The 25,297-nt window shown below is 42.7% G+C and overlaps 1 protein-coding gene across 1 annotated transcript; it reads right to left on the bottom strand.

Annotated features, from left to right (window-relative positions):
• Positions 1-396: 396 nt before the first annotated feature.
• On the bottom strand, positions 397-7,712 carry VAX1 (ventral anterior homeobox 1). Its single transcript, XM_038410790.2, has 3 exons — positions 5,851-7,712; positions 3,896-4,083; positions 397-1,247 (listed from the first exon to the last, which is right to left on the bottom strand). The coding sequence occupies exons 1-3, from the start codon at positions 6,086-6,088 to the stop codon at positions 714-716; spliced, it is 960 nt and encodes a 319-aa protein (XP_038266718.1). The 5' UTR covers positions 6,089-7,712; the 3' UTR covers positions 397-713.
• Positions 7,713-25,297: the final 17,585 nt, after the last annotated feature.

Genomic DNA, 25,297 nt, shown 5'->3' with positions numbered 1-25,297 from the left:
AAAAACTAGGATACTAAACTGTTAATGTAGTGCAGTCATCATATACATATATGGGGCCACAAAACCTTGAGCAAATTTGTGCGTAGAGTCACTGAAGTCTTGACAACACATTTAAATCCACGTGATGGTTCCCTTTCTATGCCTGTTTGTTTGGAATCGACTTCCCCAGCGGTTTGCATTGGTTTAATTCAGAATGCAGTCAAAATGGTTACGATTAAACTGCAAACAACTTCCCCGTCCCATTCCCCCCTCCTCCCCAGACCCTTTCCAGATAAAAACTTGGATCATCGTTAGGTTTGCATTGGTTTGATTCAGAATGCAGTCAAAATGTTTGGTTTTGAGCTGCTGGCAAACCTCCCCCACCCTGTCTTTCCCCCCTCCCCAAACACACCCTCCCACGCTAAAATAAAGGGGTCTCCATCATTAACAGTGATGGCTTCCCGGCTGTGTGGTCCGGAATCCGTTTATTTAGCGGCTACACGGGCGAGGTGTTTGTCCACTTCATGATTTCGCCTCTAAACATAGTTTCGTTCCTTGTTGCATTCGGAAATAAGTCTGGCTAGGGAAGCATGGTCCGGGCGGGGGGGGGGGGGGCAGGAGAGTGTGCGGAGGGGGGAATGAAGGGAGGGCTGATGAGATGCTAACGTGTCATTATTCCATAAATATCGCCACAAATAGATACTATAAATATAAATACATAGAGTTACTCAGAGTCAGTCCAGGGCTTTTTTCTCAGCGCCTTCTTTATTGCTGGTCCTGGAGTAGGGCTCGAAGGCGGAAGAGCTCAGGTACCTGGCTGATAGTTCCTGCAAGTTTCCTGCCAGAGATCCGGCCATTGTCAAAGGATTAGAGGACAGCCGGCCGGCCACCGAGCCCAGGAGGGTGGGCACCGGCAGGCTGAAGAGGTTATGGCCGGCGCTGGGCGAGGCGTGGAGTCCCGCAGCCTGGAGGGGCCCAGCCGCGCTGCTCACCGCTGGCGGGTGCGGGGAGCCGCCCGCGGGCCCTGAGCTGGTGGTGCCCGTGGTGCCGATGGTGAGGCTGGGGGCCCGCAGCGCGGAGCCCAAGGCGCCGGTGGCGCAGGGGGGCAGGAGGCCGGGCAGTCCCGGCGGGGAGAGCAGCCGGCCTTGCTCCAGGAGCCGGAGGACGCTGCAGGTGGCGGCGGTCTCCGACACCACGGACCTCAGCTCCGAGTCTTTGCCTTGGTCCTTTTTCTGTTTCGTGCGCCTGTTCTGGAACCAGACCTTTACCTGGGGAGAGAGGCACAGGGTGAGCGGGGCTGGGGGGAGCCGGGGGGCAGCCCGGGGACCAGCCCGGGGGCCAAGGGGCTCTGGGGTTGCGGCATTTCTCCATTTCCCCCCGCCCCGGCCCTGGGACTGGACAATGGACGCCGGCTTGAGCATTGCCGGGCACTCCGGAATCGGGGAGTTTACACCGCATCGGAGAGTCTGGGCGGGGGGAAGGGAAGGCTTAGGGAGTTGCAATGAACCACTCAGCAGCATTTTTTACGACGGGGGGGAGAGGGAATCCTGCCTCGGATTTACGAGTTCTGACTTCGGGAGCTGTGTAGCGCCGGCAGGCACCTTAAAGAGCCCGGGTTCTCCACTCCTGCAGCCAGCGGAAATTTCGCCATGGGTTTCAGCGGTAGCAGGATCGGACTCTTTAAATTGGTTTTATTTCAGAGCCAGCCCTAAACCGGGGGCGGGTGGCACCCCCCGGCACAATCCAGCAGGCTCCGAAGCTGCACCCTCGGGGAGAGGAGGCTGCTCGTTCCGCTCCTCTTCCCTCCCCGGCAGCGCGGAGTTACACGCTCATCCAGTGACAGGAACGTGGTTCTTCTCTGTTCCCGACTCCCACGCCCGAGGAGAAGGCCTGGTGCCGCTGCCCGGCCCTTTCCGCCCATCTCATAGCAGCCTGCATCCCCCTTTGCCCCTTTGAAATATGATTTAAACGCAGAGAAATACAATCTATATTCCTCTAGCCTCTGAGACTCTTTAACTTGTCATACCTGCCCCACGGCAAAGAAAGGCTCATTAATTTGTCAGCGGGATCTATTACCCCGGCTGATCTTTTAACAGACACAGGGAACCAGGCTTGAGAAGTTTGTTCTTTTTTTCCCCGCTGACTTTGGGGTTATTTTTCCCCTTGCACTTTTAATTGTTCGAACGGACATAAATATTCACTGGACACTGCACAATCATCAGGGCACTCGGTTCGCTGCCCTTTCAATAACTCCTCCCTCAGCCCCCAAAACAAAAAGAGAGGCATGCAAATAGGGCAGAAACTTCGCTGTTGTCCACCAATCTAGTTCATTTAATAATAGGGAGGAATGAAAGATAAATACATCAGATAAGAGGGGTTTTAATTCAGTGGCACTTACACAAGTAGGACTAATTACCAGCTATCTATTTTCCGTTATGAAGCACTGGGGATTTTCTAGCGTTTTTCCCCAAAGCAGCTAATAATACAATTACTTTTTCGCTGTCGCATTACATTATCGTTCCCTTTCGCAGAGTATCTTCTATACAGTTTTTCCTTCCCATGTAGAATACTTAAGCCCCGTGTTACCTCCTCTGCTAGACACTGCAGGAGGAGATCGGGGGTTCTAAATTACAGAGGGAATCGGCTCATCCTTATTTTGCAGCAGAGGTTCTGGGCGGAAAAAATACAAACCAAAACCCCCCTCTCTAAAAAGTTACAGTAGGTCGGCCAATGCTGACCTGATTCTTGTGAGGTGCAAAGGATACTTTTTTTTTCTTTAAATTGCACTTGAAAACATAAAATGGGGCCGGTGTTGCAACCCAACCCCCCACGCCAGGTAAAAATGAAATTAAAAACAAAGCAGAATTTGTATATTAGTCAATTTTAACGCAGAACGATTCCAGCTCCCTTCATCGCCAAATTGCTCATGGACAGGTTTTTTTCCCCATGCGATTCCGTGAAAATACCTCCCCACACTCACCCACACTCCAAACGTAAAAAACAACAAACACAACAACAACAACTCAATTTAAAGACACATTAGCAGGCAAAATCAAACAAGAGAAGTTTAGAGGGGCAAGTAAATATATCGAATAGAAAATCGTTTATGATCTCTCTATTTGTTGATTATATGCTTGCCAGTAGCGCACTTTTGTCTGAAAAAGTCTAGCAGTCTAATGTGGAAAAGGGCATAAAACTTGATTTGAATCCACCCACAGTTCACGGGAAGCATTGGAGCTTGTGCAAAACAGTGACAGCTGCCTGCATGCGGACTTGTGTTACGAAAGGTGGTTTGCATTGCTTACACTGTATTGCCTTTCAAATCTGGACACCCTCCACTCCCACCTCCTACTCGGGAATTCAATGCCACACATTTTGAAAGCAACTCCCCCCCCCCCCACACACATTCAAGCATCATTCTGATAATGCGCATTGTGTATCGAATGTCTCATCAGAAACCTCTTTACCCGCATTTACTGAGTTCCAGAAGAGATTTGCTACATTCTGTAGCTCAGTTCGTGACCAAACCAAGTTGTCAGCTACTTTTAAGCCTCAATATTTTCTTTCAGGGTGTAACAGCTCTGTGTGTGTAAGCCTGGGTGTCAGCTTGTGTCTGAGGGTGAATATTCACAGATCACTGGGATTATGATGGGTGGGGAAACGGTTTGCCACAAAGTGTGCGCCTGTGTCTGCCAGGAGGCCTGTGATCCTGTGTGAACCAGGCAGTGGGCTCTGGAAACAGAAGCAGCCTTTGCCTGTCTAGCCGATGTAAGTCTGCGAGCAGGTGTTCATGTGGACGAGGGCTTCCGCTGCATCCCTGAGGAGTGTGTCTGTGCTGGGACCCGGGAAGGGGGGGGGGGGGAGAGGGAAAGCGGTCTCAAAAGGTGCCTAGCAGCAGGTGCTTTCTCTGCACTACCTGAGTTTCCGAAAGATTGAGCTGCCGGGCCAGTTCGGTCCTTTCCCGTCCCACCACGTATTGGCACCTCTGGAACTCCATCTCCAGCCGGTACAGCTGCTCCGCGGTGAAAGACGTTCGGGTCCGTTTGGGGCGGTCCAGATCAAGTCCTTTAGGCAGAATAATCTCTCTTATTGAACCTTTGGCATCTGGCAAAGAAACGCGCAGTCACTTTACACCGAGGAACCGCTTTCGGAGCAATGCAAAGAGCTGCCGGGGAGGCTTTCAGCCCGCGTCCTCACCCAAAGCCAGGTTATCCAGGCAGCCATCGGGCTGGTAAAATGAGGGCATGGCATGGGGATACCGTACCCAGGAAAAAGAGGAGGTGCTACGGGTCAGAGATCTGTAAATAATTCCCCCAGCCCGACTTTCTTTTTAAGGACGTTTAATACATTTCACTAAGAGATCTCTGTGCTGTAATAAACACCAAGCGTTCTTGGGCCCTATTCACTGTAGGGTTAGTCTTTGGTGCTGCTGGGTTATTGTTATTATTGGTTAGCAAGCCTCGCAAGCCCAAAAGCAGCTATACAGGAGTTGCTGGGCAGGACCATTTCGAACTTACGAAATGTTTCATTTCATCATGCGGCGGTTTTGGATTTTAAGTGCCTCTCGCACCCCGAATGGCAGGAGACAGTTATGGCCGCTTCTTTACTCTTTAACTATGCCCGGACGGGGAGAAAATAAAATTAAAACAAACCACACAGAGAAGCCTCACTTTTGTTTTAGCACCGGCCTAAGAAAGCAGGACAATCTGATTAGCACAACTGTCATGCTAGAGCTAGATTCAGATTATACTAGAGCATTCCCAACCTTGCTTTCCGTAATTTTATCTCCACAATACACTTTAAGTCATAGATAACCACATCATTTCAATTTGACCCCTCTCTAGGGTCAATCGGTCGCGCAAGGATTAATTATTGTTTACAAGGCCTCCTTTGCACTAATTTTATTCTAATTCTATCCTCCCTCCGTACACACACCTTAATAAAACTGTAATTTCCGCAGAGCACTATAAAATCATGTCATTAGTGGACTGGGAAATAATCTCGAAGGATGGGGAGGAAGGAAATAAAAACAGTAAATATACAGAAACCCAATTCAATCCCTCCTGTCTTCTTTTTAAAGAGTGATTGCTTAAAGAATAGTTCTTCCGCCGTCAACCCCGTAAATTCCACCTCACATCATGGACACTGGGACAGAGGACCTAGCAGAAACCCCTACATTTTATATATCCCCTCCACAACATGAAATAAGCCAACAAAACCACAAACACCACAAATGCACCAAGATGCAAAAGGTGAAATACATTATTTTTATCAGAGCATCGCCTTTCTAGTGTCCGAGGTGGGCAGAAGCAGCGAACCCAAGGACTTTCCTTGGGGAAGGGCATCGTAGGTGTTACAAAATTAAACAGCGATCGCTGCTTATTCATGGCATGGATCAAGATTGCTCGGGCATACCGCTAGCCCCGCCGAGGGGAACTTTGACACTCGCAGCGCTCTCTGTAGAAGAGGGCACCGTTTGGAAAGTCTATGGCGAATCAAGCAAGGCTGTAAATAAATGCATTTCACAGCCACAACGGTTGGCGGTTAAGAGGCATCAAGGAAAAGTGGGAAACAAATGCAATGCAGATAAACTTTCCCCTGGAACCAAAGGAGTACATTAATAAAAGAAGATACCAAAAAAAAAATTTTTTTTTTTAAATCAGACCCTATCAAACAGCCATAGACTTAGAACCACTTGCCTCTGGAAATGCTGCGTTACAATCTACAGCGGTATTTCCCCCTCTGTATCCGCAGTAAAAGAGGAACATCTTGAAACCCCAACATATATTTTTTAAATAAAAATAAGACTCGAATTCCGATCTCTCTCTCTCTCACACACACACACACACAAAATGCCTCCAAAACTCCTACCTCTAACTAGGATCCTCCTGCAATAGTCCGGGTCTGCAGAACTAGATTTACTTTTATTACCATCTTCCGAAACGGCCGAAGCAGAATAAGTCCCCTGCTGATCCTTCAAAAAAGAAGTAGAAATATTTCCTTCAGACCCTTTGCTTTCCTTGCCCTCTTTATGTCCGTTCTTCGAGACCCGGTTCGCTTCAGCCTCCGAATTGCATCTAACGTCCATTTTGTCTTGTTTCCCAAACATGTAGTGCAATAAAACAAAGAAAAGAAGAAAAGAAAAGAAAGTCTAGGTTGGCTATTGCACAGCCTGCGGTCAGATGGGTGGGGATCTGGAAAAGCACCTCTCGCAAGGAAGGTCGGCTTTGATCCCAACAGAAAGGCAGCTTGCTTCTTCCTCGATCCCTACGTCCTAATGTGACTGTCCAGCTTCCCTGAGCCCCAGTGATCAGGTACTCAACAGTACAACTCCAAAATGATTTAATGTCTGCCTTATTACAGAGACATGTAGTTGTTACACACACAGAGGGACGCGCACTCGCTGTTTCAATTGATTAGGGGTAATTTTGCAGCCTCCACATTTAGGTTACCTCATGAATACACTAAATTGTTTGGATAATATATCAGATCGTAATGGATGGTTTGTGTGCTTGTCCCCAATCAAGTAGAGTTTAGCCAGTGAATAAACTGAAATGATTGGTCTTGCTTTCAGGAAACTCACAATCAAAAGGCTGAGACTTCCAGAAAGGGGGGCGGAAAAAAAAAACTTTTGACAAGATTCACCCTGAATTGTTAGCACCATTAGCAGCCATTATTAACTTTCTTCAGTCTGCCTTTGACCCTCCAGATTATACAGTGGCTTTATCCAAGACACGCCAAATAAATCTGAATAAAGCTGCTAGGAAAGGCTGGAAATATGCAGTTGCAGAAAAGCAGCCTGGAGTCTAAACGAAACAAACCAACCACTGCACACAAAAAAGTTTTCCCCTGGAGTGGGTTTGTCCAAGGAAGCCGAGGATCAGCTCAGCAGAAATCCTCCTGAACACATCTCTCCACAGACAGCCATCTTAAACTCCTACCTCTCCTTAATTCAGTTCAGAGGCTTGCTGTGTGTGTGTGTGTGTGTGCTAATTCTGCACCTTCACAAACACTGAACCAATTGGTAGAGCCTGCTCATTGAAGAAAAAAAAAAAGCCAGCTTTGTGTTCAGATAGATCCAGGAGGGGAGAGAGGGAGAGAGAGAGATAGCCCGTGAAAAATCTCCACTGCGTGTCTACTAAAGGGTAAAAAAAGTTTTACCCTGGCTATTTCATTGTCTCTGCTACAATATCTTTGAGAACCGCAACAGCCAGTAATCCAATAAGACCATTGATTAGGCTACAATGATTCAATTCAAGCAAATGGCCTTGTGCAAAGAGCATGCTCCAGCCCTTCTTGTCACCTTGCAGGGCAGAAGCCCTCGTCATGCTGCTCTCCTTATTCATTCCTTTATGGGAAATGTAGAGCAAAAGGAGTGAAAGATGGCAATTATCTAATTGGACTATTAACAAACAATTCTCTGAGTGTGGCTGTCTGGCAATGGTGCTTGGGTGGGGTGAAAGGCCACATGTTGCAGTGGCCCCATTCACAAAGAGTTTAGGGGCCGGAGGCAGAGAAAGAATTTTCTTTGAGAATTTTTCACACAAATCCAGGAGTGTCAGGTTTTCCTGTCTCTGTGTCTGATTCTCTGTGTCTGAGGGGTGGTGACTGGCATCTTTACCCCGCAGAAGGTACTGTGCAGACCATGAATATTGCAAACAGCATCACAAGCCAACATCAAATTGCAGCACCCTGTCCAGTTATGAGCATATTACACACTGCTCAACTTCGTGGGTCTGATTCTGATTCTATTGGTGTAATTGCATTGACTTCAAAGAGTTTAGTGATTCAGGTTGGGATAACTGAGGGCAGACCCTTGATCTATGGCTTAAGTTTAAACTAATGTAAATAGGCATATTTCAGGCCAAGAAATAAAATCAAATTTAAAAAGTGAATGCAATTTACACACACTTCAGATTATTCTGTCTCTAACAAACATTCTTCAATAATTGCCCAGATCAGCTGAACTAGATTTTTTTCTATTATATTTCTCAGAAGTGTCAGATGTAGATAAAGTCACTCCTGAGACCTGGATCAGCCCCTGTGCTTTGTATATATAATTAATATATATATATATATATATATATATATATATATATATATATATATTATGCAGAATGTCTCTAGTCTGGAACAGGTTTCTTTCTCCTTAAAGCAAATGAATTTCAGCAATTTCTGATGGTTTGTTATTATTAGTTATTTCTTGTATTGCAGTAGTGGCTAGAGCTTCAAATCAATTGGAGGCCCTATTGTGCAAGACACTTTCCAGATATCTAAGGAGGAAACAATTCCTTCCCCAATCTAAGCACCCAATCCTGCAAGCTGCTCCGTGCCTGGATGCCTGCAGAGCAAGTTTACAACGGACACAACAAGTGGATGTAACAAACAAACAGAGCGGTTAGGTAAGAGAGCAAAAGGTAACAGTAGTAGGAATACATTTTTGTATAAATGAGCTATATGCACAACTTGAAGGTAGTGAGGTATACAGATAGATAGATAGATATGGTTGAGAAGCATGGCAGTAGCAGTCCTGGCTGGCCATTGGATTCTAAAAAATTCTAAATAAGACTATTATTTTAAACATTTTTACCTAAAAAATGTCCTAAGACAAAGTAGGTAATACAGTGTTTTCCATAAAGGTCTATTGTGAAATGTAGAGAGAGAGAAATGATAATTATATTTGTATAGGTGTGTGGGTGTGTGTATGACATGTCTCCCCCATGTTTTTAGTTATGCTAATATCTAGGCATATGGGATAATAACAAACAAGTAGTTATTCAACTCAGTTACACTGTTTGAGGCAGGGTATTTGGAGTTTAAACATCAGATTTATGTGCTATTACTCTCTGCCTTTCCTGCAATAAAGCACCTGATCCAAAGCCCTGTGGAGTTAATGGGAATTTTGCCTTAAATGTATGATCTCCTATAGACCTGGCTATAAAACTTGTTTGTAAACATTTAGGGTAGCTCTATGTAACACTATTTCGACAAATGTTTTTCCCTCTTAAGTCAGCTACATTTGCCTGCATACATTTAAAATACAATACAGATGCCTATGGAGGTTGTGGAACCTCTGTCACTGGAGCTTTAAGAAAAGGTTAGACAATCACCTCTCAGGGATGGTCTAGATCCTTTTAGTCCTGGCTCAGTGCAGGGGACTGGACTAGATGACCTATTAAGGTCCCTTCCAGTCCTACATTTCTAGGATTATACTTTCAAAAACCATGACAATGTTTGGAGTGATAAATGATGGGAAGAATAAGAGATAATCATGACCCCAGTCTACTTTTTAAACTCTGTGGGAACAAACTTCTTCACCCACATGAAACCTAATGATTTTAATGGAGGTCTACCCATATTCACCACATTGTAGGATATGGGCCAATGTTTGTAAACATTGACTATCTCAGATATCACTTATTAATTAGCTTCCCAGTCACCAAATTTGCTCTCCCCAACACATCTTACTTTTCCCATTACATGTAAAATAAATTTTAATGTACATTACTTCTCCCCAAGAACAGAGAGAGATGGGGCCTGATTGTACTCTGATTGGAATTAGCATAAATCCGAATAACTCCAGTGAGTGCAGAGTTATGCACTTTACGCTGGCATGAAACTGGAATTAGCAATATCAGGCTCAGACCCAATCATCACTTAAAAAACAAACAAACAAACAAACAAACAAACAAACAAAACCATAAAAACCCCTTCAAAACGATGACCAAATGCACAATACATGAACCTACAGTTCATTCTCTGAAAACAGATTAGAATATTCCTTTTATAACATGGTTTTGAAAAGCTTATATTATATATTAACTATGTTGATAATACTTAAATACATGGATCTACTAGATATACTACCACATTTATACCCCCCCCAGTTTATCTTGTTTAGTATAAAATCATGTGACACTATAAAGTTTTGCCTCTTATTATGCAGTCTTTGTCTGTATTCCAACTTCCTTTCCCTCAGGAACACAGAAAAGCCTTGATTTCTATTGCTGTCCAGCTTTTTCTTTGTCTGTGAAATATTCCTGGTTTGGGAGGTCTGAAGTCCCATAGCCTCTCTCATAGCTGATCGTGCAGCCAACCTGCTACTGCTTATTTTAATCTGTGTGTCTTGCTAAACTGCTGTTAAGCTACAGTCCTTATGCTTGAAGGAAAGAAAAAAAAATCCAGCAAAATGATCTTGTGATGTAACCCGCTTAGTTTATTGTGTAAAACAGACTCTTATTCAAATAGTTTTCCTCATGGATCTGAGTTTCTGTCCATCTAGAGAGCCTGGTCTGCAGATTCTTTGACATCCAGGGATTACAGGATCATCCCAAATACATTTTTTCTTTATTTGGATCTTACAGCCTCATTTGGGGATGACACTTGTCTCAGTTCAGCACTGAGATGTCTGGGTGAAGTGGCAGTGAATCCCTAGAGGCAGCTGAAAAACCACAGAGCTTCTGGGCAAATTCTGTGGACTAAAGCCTACTCCACATGCAGCATAGGCCAAAGGAACTTGTGACTCGGGTCCTGCACACTTTGCTACATATCTCTGCTTATCAGGGGCACATGGGCAGGTTACATAAGGAAGCAGAAGAGTCAAGAACAGTGGGACACGGTTCCACATTATGCAAAAATGAGTATCCAGTGGCTGAGATGGAACCAAACAATACTTCAGTTTATGAGCTAGAGTAACAGATTCTGAACAGGCTACTGGCCTCCTCCACAGGATAGATGAATGGAAATATGGCAGGATAAAAATCCTACTATCAATAATTCCTACCCAAATCCCAACACCCTTGTTCATTGTAAAAGGCGAACATATGAGAAACGTATGAGAAACTTGCACGGCCATCAAGTTGTTATTTAATGGCTACAGACCGTCCACGTCACACTTTCTGTGCTCTGAGGAGAAGTTAGTCTTAGGAAGGCAGAGTGCACATCCCTATCTGAAGGGTCTCCTCTCTTTTCTATAGGTTCTGGTACTGTGCTCATCATTGTAGTATCTGAGCACCTTCCAGAAGTGCATTAAGCAACGGGATTAACGTGTGGTTCATTCTTTCATTCACCTATTCCCTAAGAGTTGTTTTAACATATACATGCTGCTTTATGTTAGAGAAGGTACAGTCCAAGAAGTGGCCTGTGCACTTGGGGTGGAAGGTGGCGAGGTTAGTGACGATCCTTAGTTCCTGTGGAAGTTCACTCCACAGTCCAGGACCTGCAAACACTTTGTTTCCTGCACAGATGAGCTTTACTCTTGCAGTGGACAGTCCCATTGTGGCTGAGGAGCCGAGCTGTCAACAACAGTCCTCACCCTGGAGTAGGGTGACCAGATGTCCCGATTTTATAGGGACAGTCCTGATTTGAGGGTCTTTTTCTTATATAGGCTCCTATTACTCCCTACCCCCATCCCAATTTTTCACACTTGCTGTCTGGTCACACTCCCCTGGAGCTTTAGGCAATCTTTTAGATATCCTGGGCCCAGAACATTGAGAGCCTTGAACTTGATTTGATATTCTATGTAGAGAGCAGAGGACAGATTAAATGTGCTCACAGTAGCCTATGTTGCATTCTGTTCTAATTGGAGGTTAATGCCCAGGTAGATCTTGTTGCTATATTCCAGAAACATGCAAATCCCTCTACCATATCCAAAGGACACGAGGTGGTGAATTAATCCCACACATAATGCTGCATGTTCACAAAGACCATAACATGTACCACAGCAAAGGAAAGACAATTCTATCGGTGGACCTCTGTCTCATAAAAAGACCACTTCACAAAAGAGGACTAAACAAAGAAAGACACTGATATGAAATGGGTCACAACTCAGGGTTCCAAAAGGCTTAACAAACACCTGCACAGGGCTGTGATGCCTACCTATTATGTTGGTCATTCCGTGCCTCTTCTGTCAATATGGGCTCTAAGCAGTTGCTAACCCAACTGTTTATATTAAATAATCACATGCAGAAGTTCCTAGCTACTCTCCTGAAGTAGGTACACTCCCACACCTGTTTACACAGATGCAACACCAGCTTGCCAACCTGATACACAAATAAGAAGTGCCTGGCTTTTTACTTCAGTGCAGACTTGCAACTATTTGCCAGACTATCTCTGCCTTGTTTAAAAATACAGGAACTAAACTGAGTCTATTGGCAAGTAACAGTGACGCTGTCCTGGACATGAGTATTAATACGTATGAGTATCACATGAGGCTTAATCACATTTTAACCCCTACAAACTGCCTCTTTGGGGTTGTATAAATCAATCAGGATATTAGATCTTGCAAAACCTCATTGCCTACACTTTTTAATCTGCTGTATAATTAATGTGGCATATATAAGCCATTTAAATGGGTGCAAACAATGGGAACCCCAAGAAATGGTTGTTTTTGTTAGCAAAAATGTGAATCAAGATGCAATGTTATCTGAAGATATAATAGGGGATGGAGAGGTTGGACTCTTTGGGTTTGTCTACACTGCAAAAAAAAAAAACCCCAAACAAACAAAAAACCCAAAACCCACGGCAGTGAGTCTCAGAGCCTGTGTCAACTAACTCAGGCTCACAGGGCTCAAGCAAGGGGGCTAAAAATAGCAGTGTAGACATTCACACTTGGGATGGAGCTCAGGCCCTGAAACCTGGAGGGGGGTGGGTCTCGAACCCTGGGCTCCGGCCCAAACCTGAGTGTACACTGCTATTTTTAGCTCCATATAGTGAGGCCCACAAGTGAGAGTCTGTTGCCCTGGGCTTTGAGACTTGCTGCTTTTTTTTTTCCGGTGTAGATGTACTCTTTGATTGTAATTTTCAGCTCTGGCTCAGACTCACAGTGTGACGTTGAGCACAGAGCACCTGAGCGCTTAACTTCTCTATGCCTCAATTTCTTCACCTGTAAAATGGAGATGATCATCTTTACCTACCTCTCATGGGCATTGGGAGGGTTTATTTGTATTTGTAAATCAGATTAAACATGTTATATTATGTACAAAAGTGTTTCCATATATTGTTCAAAAAGTTCACATATATGCACCATTTCTAGTCTAGTGGTAACTAGACTCTAAATCCATGTATTTACCAGTGGAAAAAAAAAAGATAATGTCCCATGTCTCCTATTTAGCAAATCTAGGGTGTTATCCTGGAAAGCTCCCATTAAAGTCCACTACAGTTCTCTATTCTCCCTGCAGGGTCTGAGAAACTTCTAGGTGTTTTTCCTGAATCAGGAATGCAAAATCAGTCCTGTAACCTGTAACACAGCATAGAATATGGAGCTCTTGAGGTGGACAATGATAAATCTAATGGGATTTAAAAAACAAACAAGCAAACAAACAAAAAATCACCTGGAATAGACTTCTTAGCTAAAGTGTGCAAAACATCTTTGATATTTATGAAGACACTGAAATTCGACAGAGTAGCCCCAGAGGAGATAATTGTAGGGATAAAGGACATGATAAACAAGCGGAAGACCAAGGACAGGGTATGCACACCATGTAATGAGAAGGGAAAGACAAGAACAGAAAACACAGCAATGGCTGAAGCGTTAAATGCCTTTGTTTCAGTTTTCACCAAAAAAGTTAGCAGTGATTTGATGACTAACATAGTGAACATCAATGTAAATGAGGTAGGATCTGAGGCAAAGAAAGGAAAAGAACAAGTTAAGCATTAGACAAGTTAGATGTCTTCCAGTTGGCCTGATGGAATACATCCTAGAATACTTAAGGAACTGGCTGAAGAGATCTGAGCCAGTAGCAATTATCTTTGAGAACTCATGGAAGATAACAAAGATCCCAGAGGATTGGAAAGGGGCAAATATAGCACCTATCTATAAAAAAGGGAATAAGGACAACCCACAGAATTATAGACCAGAACTTTGGCACTGTAAAGATAATGGAGCAAATAATCAATTTGTAAGCACCTAGAAGAAAATAAGATAAGTAATAGTCAACATAGATTTGTCAAGAACAAATCATGTTAAACCAATAGTCTTCTTTGACAGAGTGACAAGCCATAGATGGGGGGAGCAATAGAGGTTTTAAATTTCTACGTTAGTAGGGCTTGTGATTCCTGTCTCACATGACCTTCTCATAAAAAACTAGAGAAATATAGCTGAAATTAATCTACTATAAAGTGGGTACACAACTGGTTGGAAAAGTGTACTCAGTAGTTATCAGTGGTTCACCATCAAACTGGAAGGGCATATCGAGTGGAGTCCCACTGGGATCTGTCCTGGGTCTGGTTCTATTCAATATCTTCATAAATGATTTGGATAATGGCAAACTACGGCCCATGGAACCATCCTGTCTGGACTCTGAGCTCCCAGATGGGGAGGCTAGCCCCCAGCTCCTCCCCTGCTGCCCCCCCTCCCCCGCAGGTACACTGCCCCGCAGGCAGTGTGGCTGGCTCCAGTTGGGCGGTGGGGCTTCAAGCTCCCGCTGCTCTGAGTGGCATGGTAAGGGGGTGGGGGGTTGGATAAGGGGCTGAGGGTTCCAGGGGGCAGTCAGGGGACAGGGAGCGGTTGGATGGGGCAGAGGTTCTGGAGGGGCAGGCAGTCAGGGGATGGGGAACAGGGGGGGTTGGATAGACATGGAAGTCCCGGTAGGCCTGTCAGGGGGAGGGGGTGTGGATAGGGGTTGGGGTAGTCTGGGGACAGGGAGTGGGGGGTTGGATGGGGGGTTGGGGGGCATTCAGGGGCCAGGGAGGGGGGGTTGGATAGGGGGTGGGGTCCCGGGGGCAGTTTGAGGACAAGGAGAAGGGGAGCTTGGATGGGTCAGGAGTTCTGAGGGGAGTAGTCAGGGTTGGGAAATGGGAGGGAGCCAGGCTGTTTGGGGAGGCACAGCCTTCCCTACCCAGCCTTCCATACAGTTTCGCACCCTGATGTGGCCCTCGGGCCAAAAAAAGTTTGCCCACCCCGGCATAGAGAGTGTATACTTATAAAGTCTGTGGATGATACCAAACTGGGAGGAGTTAAACGATTTGGAGGACAGGGTTAGAATTCAAAATGATGTTGACAAACTGGAGAAATGATCTGAAAAAAATAGAATGAAATTCAATATCAACAAATGCAAAGTCCTCCACTTAGGAAGGAACAATCAGTTGCATACATACAAAATGGGTAATGACTGCATAGGAAGGAGTACTGCAGAAAGGGATGTGGGGGTCTTAGTGGATCACAAACTAAATATGAGTCATCAATGTAACACTTGCAAAAAAGCAAACATCATCCTGGGATGTATTAGCAGGAGTGTTTTAAGCAAGACATAAGATATTCTTCCACTCTACTCAGCATTGATAAGACCTCAGCTGAAGTACTGGGTCCAGTTCTGGGCACCACACTTCAGGAAAGATGTGGACAAATTGGAGAAAGTCAAGGAGAGCAACAAAAATGAATAAAGGGCTAGAAAACATGACCTATGAAGAAAGATTGAAAAAACTGGTTTGTTTAGTCTGAAGAAGAGAAGAAAGAGGGTGGGACATAACTGTCTTCCAAAGGTTCTTCTAAAGAGGAGGATGATATTGTTTTCCTTAACCAGTGAGGACAGGACAAGAAGTAATAGAGTTAAATTGCAGAAAGGGAGATTTAGATTAGACATTAGGAAAAACTTCCTAATTGTCAGGGTAGTTAAGCACTGGAACAAATTAGCTAGGGAGGTTGTGGAATCTCAGTCATTGGAGGTTTTTAAGAACAGGCTAAAGAAACTCTCACAGGGATGGTCTACTCTAGATAACACTTAGTCCTGCCTCAGTGCAGGGGACCAGACTAGATGACCTATCAAGGTCCTTTCCAATCCTACACTTCTATGATCAGGACAGTGGGAGAGACTGCAGGGATTCATGTCTTTTTATTTGTGTCAATTTGCATGGATTTTTAATCCCTAAAATTTGCTTTGACCTTTGTTTTTTTACAATCCTAAAAATCAAAACTCAGCAAAAATCACATTTTGCCTTGTTTGGGGTCAAAACAGCACAAAACCTCTGAAAGCCCCATGTTTTCAACCTGATGTCCTACACTGATGCATACTCAACATAAAATAAGTCTCAGGCTCACTGGGAAAAATCAACAAACATTGGCAAAGCTTTTGGGAAATCTAGCAGGAGTTTGATTTTAAAAAGGCAAAATAGGTGAGTTTATCTGATCTGTAGGTTTCATTAGGACATCATGCGGAGCTGGGATTGCTCAGCATTTCTGAAAATCAGGCAATAAGTCAATAATTGTTTAAGAATGGGGCCAAAAAGCAAATAATTATTTGAGATCATTTTTTAAAACAAGTGCATTTGTGCGGCAGCAAAAGCTCTTTATGGTTAAAGAATGACCTGACTGAACAATAATATAGGGCCTGATCCAAAATCTATTGTGGTTAATGGATCTATTAACTTCAGTGGGGTTTGGATCAGATTCAAGACATTCATTGTTGTTTGTAAGAGGATAAATATTTGACTTTTCTCAGCAGTGATTGGCAGAGACCTTTCATGTCTTGTGTAATCTTAGAATAAAATGAACAGGGGAGACATAATTTACCTGCATTTTGGCTTTCGAAAACATGCTTGCATGTGAGGTCCTTGAGTAAAATAAATAACAAGGATATAAAAGCCTAAGTCCTGTTATGGATCATAAACTCATAAAGTGATGTGAAATAGAGTCATCCTAAGGGGCTACGTCTCACAGAAGCAACTAATGTAGACCCCATGGATCGTTAATATAAGCAGCAATGTTACATTATGTTGTAAAACAATTTTTGAATGGATTGTAATTATTCCCTACAAGTCCATATGAGGGACCCTCTAGCAAAGAAATGCAGATCACACCAGTGAAGCTCACTAGGGAATCTCCATCCCCTCTTATACTCAGGCACCATCTAGAGGCTGGGATCACATGACAGGTAGCTGTAGCTCATGAAAGCTTATGCTCAAATAAATTTGTTAGTCTCTAAGGTGCCACAAGTCCTCCTTTTCTTTTTTGTGACTACAGACTAACATGGCTGCTACTCTGAAACCAAATTAATGCTATGTCCTTTAACACTAACACGTCCAATAAACTCAGGCAGCACACAGAATTTGAGATAATGTGACAGTCAATAGAGATAGTTGGAAAACTTTGAAATTACAACACTTTTTTGCAAGTTTTAAAAATTAGGTTATCGAGTGGTGAATTATATTTGTTTGTTTGATTTTAAAAATTCATGAATAAATTTCAAACCTCTTCCACATTTTTTTCTGTATTTTTATCAACTATAACAGGTAACCTGAGTTACTGACTGTATAAATATTTGCCCCGAAACTCTTGAACTATTAGGAGTTGACGATTGGGCCATATGAAAAGAGAATTTTGCCTACATTTACAATACATTATTGGATTTGACCTATGGCTTGGGCACTGAGAGAATTTCATTACTGTTACTAAACTCATTCCTCAAATGGGCACCGATAATAGTTCAGTATATCTACTAATGACTTGTAGTAGAAAGTGGATGAAGAGTTAGCAAGAGTGGCCAATATTACAGCTATTTTGGTTATTAAAATCTGTGGAGGATCGTGGGAGGATTTGGGATGACTTCACCTTGTGATGGATATTTTACCGGATGGACATAAACAAACTGGGAGATTGGACAGCACAATGGGAGCTTATGTTGATCAGGGATAAATATAAGGTAATGCACATTGGCAATTATTAGCATCTTTGCTCAAATAATCTGATGGGCTCTGATTTTTCAGGCTCCTCAGAGGGAAAAAACCTGCAGCATGAATCATCAATGTCTGTTTCTTCTCAGGTTTTTTTTTTTGTAAGGAAAATATGTTGTTTGGATGCTTTAAAAGGGGGATAGAGAAGAATGCAGAAAAAGCTATAATGATAAAAAAATATGGTATAGGCTTATGTTAATACTGTGTTCAGTTTTGGTCAATTACCCTTATGAAATATATAGCAGAGACTAAAAAGTTCCAGGAAACATTGCTGAAAATGTTTGTAGGCCACATTATTTGTCTTCTGGAAAAAACAAGACTCTGTTCCTTGAGGGATGTAAGCAATATACCCTGTGATCACTCTGGAACAGCAGCAGGGAAGAAAAGCCAGTTCACATTAGATATAGGCCTAGATGCTCGCTTCTGCTTTTGAAAGCAAACCGAAGCACATGTCTAGGGAGACATGGAAAAAGCTGGAGGGGAATATTGCCTCCATGGCAATTGCCCCCAACTCATTGAAACCTCTCCACTAGTACTCTGCAAGGTTTAGACTTTGTAAATTCATAGATTCCAAGGCCAGCATGGACGGTTGTGATCACATAGTCCAGGAGTGGCCAACCTGAGCCTGAGAAGGACCCAGAATTTACCAATGTACATTGCCAAAGAGCCACAGTAATATGTCAGCAGCCCCCCCCATCAGCTCCCCAACCCCACCCTCCCAGCGCCTCTCACCCACCTGCAGCCCTGCCAATCAGCGCCTCCCCCTCCCTCCGCACTCCTCCCAATCAGCTGTTTTGTGGTGTGCAGGAGGCTCTGGGGAGGGGGAGGAGTGAGGACACGGCAGGCTCAGGGGAGGGGGCAGGAAGGGGTGGAATGAGGGCAGGGCCTTTGTCAGAGCCAGGGGTTGAGCAGTGAGCAGCCCCCAGCACACTGGAAAGTTGGTACCTGTAGCTCCAGCCCCGGAGTTGGTGCCTATACAAGGAGCCGCATATTAACTTCTGAAGAGCCGCATGTGGCTCCGGAGACACAGGTTGGCCACCCCAATAGTCTGATCTCCTGTATAACACAAACCATAGAACTTCCCCCAAATAAATCCTAGAGTTTATCTTGATTTAACAATGCCAGTGATGAATCCACCACGACCCCTGGTAAGTAGAGATGAAGGATAGGCAGGAGGGTGGGAGCTCGGGGCGGGGGGAAAAGCTGCTCTCCAAGGTATTATGCTACCCACAAACCTGTGGGGCAGTCCATCACAATTTAATGCAGGTTACCCTATGCACTATGGAATCTGTAGAGGGTCTGGGGACAACTGCCAGTGGAAGATTCCTGAGAATAATGCTTCATCTGAACTATGCCACCATGGAGCTGGAGGAAGGACTAGGGGAAGCAGTGTAAGAAGACAGAGGTTTAGTGCAGTTGGCTCTGGCTGATCTTTTAGCTTCAAGGTCTGCAGAATTTTGGGACCAAACTGCCTGGACATTTTGTTGACTGGGAGCCAACCCTCCCGCCCCACAGAAAAATTGGGATTTCACTAAATTTCCAATTCCCAACTCAGAAATAACTCAGATTGGGGAGGTAACAATTCCTTGGGTCCAACCCAACTGAATTTAAGGGAAGTTTTCCATTGACTAAAATAGAAGTTGGATTGGGCCGCGGTGACTTATAATGAGATGACACGGTTGCAAGACAATTACTTGGATAAAAACAGACAGAATCTCAATTTTCTTACAATCTCTCTTACAGACCAAACATTGGAAAGTTTCCCATTAAAGGGGAGAAAAAAGGCTTTACAATATTGTTTCTGCTCTTTAATATTAATTTAAATTTCAGAAAGATATAAATCTCATGTTGAACTGTGTCTTCTGTGCCACCTATTAGAGGACTAGGATGTCTTCATCACCCACCAAGCCACAAGGAGATGATGATTTGTTATTTGTATTACAGTAGCACCTACAAGCCCAACATGAGATTAGGTTCCTGTTGTGTTAGGTGCTACATGAACATCGTAAAAAACAGTCCATGCCTCAAAGAATAGGCAAGACAAACAAAAGATGGAAGAGGAAATATTATCACGATCCCCAGTTTACAGGTGGAAAAATTAAGGCACAGAGAGATTAAGTGACTTGCCCAAGATCACATGCCAAGTTTGTGGCAAAGCCAGAATTGATTCTCAGTTCCAGTGGAATGCCCTACCATAAGAGCACCTTTATTTTTCAATATTATTATAAAACAGCTATATATGGGTTTAGATAGATTTTCCATTTAGGCAGCTATCATCAGAATCAGAATAATTTTAAAATATGTAAGAGATAGTAATCATTCACTGTTACTTAAGTGGTCTGTGTTTAGAGCTAATTATTAAGCAGCACCAGCAAAACACATTAATGAAGAACAAGATACGCAGACGTTCTTGAAATGCTTTAATCAGAATCATGTGTATAGTCTAAGTGAAACAGTAGCCACTTTTGGCAGAAATTCAGATGTGGAAACCCTTTCCAATTCAGGTAGATCACAATCAGGTTCTGTGGCTGTGTGTTTGTCTTACAGTGGTGTAAGTCCACTGATTTCAGTAGAATTGCTCCTGATTTACAGTGATACAACATCAGAATTAGCACACGAAATTTAACAAGTAGAAACTGGTAGAAATTCCACTGGCCATACAGTATGCAGATATCCCTCAGGATTGGGGTTTTTTTCTCCCCTTAGGCCTATGTTTTCTTCTGAAGGGCAGAATTTGACCCTTCAGAGTCTATTTCCCCTCTTCCCCCGTATTCACTGGAACGAATTCCTATTAATGTCAATGGGAATTCTACACATTGAATGAAAGGAGAATGAATCCATAAATGTTTAAGGATTATGCTATTAAAACACTACAGTGCATTTTATTTTTATTTAGTGTACTTCTTATGAAGTATCATAAAAATGCCTTGCAGAGAGAAGGTATAATAAGGAGACAGCTGTTCACAGAGTGGTGTAGAGTGACTGATTTAGATGGAAAAGGACAAATGATGCATAAAAGTGGAGGAGAGGAATAGCAAGGATGGATTTTCCAAATGGTAAAGATGCAAGTAACAGTCCTCACCAAGTACAGACATCAAAGGGAGAATGGAAAGATGCACTATTGAGGTGAGTTAAACATCTATCAGACTAAAGCAAACGGGAAGGTTTCAGTGATATTTGAAAACACAAAAGTGGCTTTCAGGGAGGGAAGGATGGAGTGAGTTCCAGACAGATCACACAGATCAGTGAGGAAAGAGCCTCTCCCATCATCTTGGCCATCCCCTTGTTGATGCAGAGTATTAACAATCTTTGCCTGGGTTAGTTTTAAATGACTCCAGTGCTTGGGCTTCCACCACTTCAATGGGATCACAGCAATGTCATAAGGGTTGTTTTGGGGAACTTTAATATTCATTCAGACAAAATTTCCCTCTGGTTAATTTAATCCCTGTGGATAGCACCCAGGAAAAGGTATGTTTAGGGACAGAAAACCTCTTCCTGAGGTCTGGCTTTATTGTCTTTCCATTAAAACCTTATAGCACTTTACATCTTCATATCATTATTCAAAGTTTAACTAAGTAACCTACACAGGGAAAAGGAAGTATTATTATCCCCAGTTTGCAGATGTGGCAAAGGAGACATAGAGAAGTGAAGTGACTTGCCTAAAGCCAAGTAGAAAATTAGGGTTAGCACTGAGTTTAGAATTTAAGAGTCCCTGAGCTCCGCACATCTCTTGTAGTCCAGAGTAAACAGCTCACAGTCCACAGCTGGCTGTAATGTAATCACAAAGCTCAAAATTAAACACTTGAATAGTACCAGACCTATCTAGTTAATTAGATCACTCTTAAGGAATCCATGATCTAGGAGCTTTTAGGGGTAGCTCCTCCTGTTTCCCTCTTTGGAGACTAGATATGCCCCTCTAGGTGTCCTTAAAGTTAATTGGGAAGCCACCCTTCTTGACACAGCAGTGATCGTAAAACTGCCTTCCTTTAGAGACAGACAAACTGAACTCCTGCCCAAGTTTTTGCCAGAGTTGTGTTCCCAGTGACCTACTCACAGTGGCCAAATGGAAACACAATTAATTGGTAGTGTGTTTTTTCTAGCTCCACCCACAATCCAAACTCCATCCGCTCATGAAACCAAAATAAGATGCCATTCACTGGAGATTCTGCAGTTCTCTGTAATGGCCCAGATTCAGATACCCTTACTCTGGTTTCATAGTATCTTCCTCTACAAGAAGTCTCTTTGAGATAGAGTGACCAGAACTGAATCTAGCAGTGCAGGTGAGGGCATAGTGGGTAGTACTTTCAAAAGTGCCTAAGGGATCCTAAATCATGGAGAGTCAACAACAGTTGGGCCATTAGCTTCCATAGGCATTTTTGAAAATCTCACCCATCACTAATTTATATAATGGTATTCTATTACTTTCAGTATTAGTCTCCATCTCCTTCTTTTGCAATATTTTGTTTACTTTTTTGACTGCTGCTGCACACTGAGCAGAGGTCTTCATTGAGCTGACCACAGTGATGTCATTTTTCTGAGTTGTTACAGCTAATTTAGATGGGGCATGAGCAGGTTAAATGAATCCTTCTAATGGGCCTGATTTTGCATTTGTCAACATTGCATTTCATTTTCCATCATGTTTGCCACAGAGATCGTTCAGGTTATTAATTATTATTATTATTACAGTATTCCAGTAGCACCTAAAAGCCCCAAGATCAAGGCTCCATTGTTGTAAGCACTGCATAAACATATAATAAGAAATGGTCTCTTTGCCACCTAGTCCAAACCCAAACAAATGGTAAGGAAAAGTATTATCATCCCTATTTTACAGATGGGGAAATTGAGGAACACAGAGCTTCAAGTACTTACTCAAATGACAGAGAGAAGCTGTGATAGACCTAGGAACTGAAACCAGATGTCTTGATTCACTGTCCAGTGTCTTAACTTCAAGATGATCCTTCCTCCCAAGTGGAGTATCTTATCAATCCTCCTGTGTTCCTGTAAGAGCCAGAGGGAGCAATAGTGAGATGAGTTAGGATATGATGCTATAAAATATGCGGATGACATGCATCACTGTCATAAGATAGTGTGATATCGTTGCTTTCCTGTTACCTAGCTGAAATTGGCACTTGATAAGGGCAAGCTGTCTGTAATTGAACCCAGCTAAGCAAGGTGATGTTAATAGGCTGGGGGAAGACTTTTGAGAGAAAGTCTGTTATGTAGGAGGGGGTTTCCTCCATTAATGAGAGGATATGTCTGGTTCATCAATGGGGGTTCATTTTGGATCAGCTATTGCTGGAGTTACAGGTAGTATGGTGACTGAAAGCACTTTCCCCGTCCCAATCGTTATCTGGTTAGATATTTGCTACCTTTTCTCTCAGCTGGAGACCTTATCACACCTATGTAATCCATGCTACTGTGACTTCTTGATTGGAGTACTGAAATGTGATCCACATGAGGCTATACTTGAATACTACTTGGAAGCTTTATCTCATGCTCACGTCTTTGGTATTGTTTGTTATCTGGCATATTATTATACTTCTTCTGCAATGTTTGCACTAACTCTTTTTGTGTTTTTTTGGTGCAATACCAGCCATTGACTTTGTCCTAAATGTCTTTGACTATCAGAAAAATTGCCTCTCCTCCAATGAGACACTACAGAGCAGCTGATTTTAGCAGGCATGTTCATTACATAGGCCCTGATCCTGCACCATTAATGTCAGTAGGAGCTTTTCAATGGATTTCAATAAGTCCAGCATCAAGCTCGTAGTTTCTAGATTCAAACATTGGGCAGCTGATCCCCATGGACTCTTAATAGAGAGCCTTCAACTCTGGAATTCATTTCCCCTCCTTGCTCGGAGAGTGACTAAATTTGTTAAAATTCATCTCTTTCCTGAGCCTCCAGCCTGGTGGATTAAGTGTGGCCTGTTCTTTTTCTTTTGGGGCAAATAAATATGCATTAGTGAGTAACAGACATGTGTGGAGAGAAGTTACTGTACTCATTTTAGAAATCTAATAACTATGTTAAGAACAGGAATATTAAGAGTTGTATGGAATTACAAAAAAGGAAGGCTTGTGAAATTCCAAACAGAAAATTGAGATCAGTTTAGGCCATTAACAAGGGAGTAAGAAGAGTATTGAAAGAGACTTTGTCAGATCCACGCCAAATTGTGAACACATGATTTGGAACCTTAAGATTCCTGTGAATATCAATATAAATCAATGATTTTTGTGAGCAATTGAACATAAAGCAATTCAAATGTGACCACGTATATGATTTTTTTAAACTTGTGACACTAGCAAAATTAAATGGTTGAAAGGCATTTGTAAAATGCAGGGATTTATTTTTCCTTTAAAAAGGTTATATTTACATAACATCAAGGGATTTCTCCCTTGCCCCACAAACACACTAGTTAAAATATTTTATTGAAATGAAAAGCAAATACAACAGGCAATGGGTCTTTGTCTAGCAAAACACTGAAATATATGCTTAATTTTAAACACATCAGTCATCCCAGTGATTTTGATGCTCACATGCTTAAAGACAACCTGTGCTTTAGTCCTTTGTTGGATTGGAGCTGTGATGATGTAGGTGAATCAAGATCATACTCTTCAGAAAAGATTTTAAATGCTCTTTGTTTATAGATGGGATTAAACATAGCTAACAAACCCACAGATCAAGCATAACTTTTATGTTGAGTCACTCTACATGTCTCTAGAAATTATCTACTGCTGAAATTTGTTCTCATTGAAAATAATTATCCAATTATTTTAAAATGAAATAGAGTTCTTTGAAGACGTGATGCCTAACTAAAAGTTTTTTTTAAAAAAATGAAAGGTCAGTTTAGCACATTGGATGAAGTACAGTATGAACTGAAGGTCATGTGATGTAGATGGATTATTAGATCTGAGAGGCAGTGGATAGTGCACATAACACGATTGTCTGACATTTTGCACCATATTCTGAGATCGACAAAACAGAAGAGCAATGGGGAAACGTCAGTGTAAATAACAATAATAGTTTGTGCTTATTAAATTCAAGGAGCTTTGGTTGAGGACCCATAGCCCTAACCATGCTAACAGTTATGCACATGCTTAACTTTGTACATCTGAGTAGCCCCTCTGACATCAGAACCACTAAAGAGACAAGACGGGTGAGATAATATCTTTTACTGGACCAGCTTCTGTTGGTGAATGAGACAAGCAAACACAAAGCTCTTCTTTCATGTTAGTTTTGAAAATTTAGGTTACAGATGTCCTGGGTGAAATCTTGGCCACACTGATGAAAATGGGAGTTTTACCATGTTTCTATAGAGATCTAGAGAAAGAGTTGCTCCCCCAAAGTCCCTTCATTTATATGACACTTAATGGTCCTCTCTAAGAACCAGGGGTCCAAGAACCCTGAGTTTAACTTAATTCCCTTCAGAAAAAAACTTTGAGGTATTTTTAAAGTAAAAAACAAAATTACCAAAACTTGATGAAAGATTTCATTATTTTTATACACACACACACACACACACACACATCGTACATAATTGAGAGGCCAGAAAATCAATAGGGAATGCAATATAAAATAGTCCTCGCATGGGGGCCAATCTTAGCATTGCTTTAGTTACTTAAGAGATAATGACAATGGAATGGAATATTGTCA

This window comes from Dermochelys coriacea, chromosome 7 (assembly GCF_009764565.3).
Source record: "Dermochelys coriacea isolate rDerCor1 chromosome 7, rDerCor1.pri.v4, whole genome shotgun sequence".
Classification (NCBI taxonomy): Eukaryota; Metazoa; Chordata; order Testudines; family Dermochelyidae; genus Dermochelys; species Dermochelys coriacea.
Note: the sequence above shows the minus strand (reverse complement) of the source record. Positions and strands in the feature narration are given on the sequence as shown.

Excerpts from the sequence above, each read along its gene's own strand:
- VAX1 (XM_038410790.2), bottom strand. The coding sequence starts at position 6,088 with ATGTTTGGGAAACAAGACAAAATGGACGTTAGATGCAATTCGGAGGCT. Across the intron at positions 4,084-5,850 it reads CAGGAGGATCCTAGTTAGAG|ATGCCAAAGGTTCAATAAGA; the intron begins GTAGGAGTTTTG and ends TTTCTTTGCCAG. Across the intron at positions 1,248-3,895 it reads TCAATCTTTCGGAAACTCAG|GTAAAGGTCTGGTTCCAGAA; the intron begins GTAGTGCAGAGA and ends CTCTCTCCCCAG.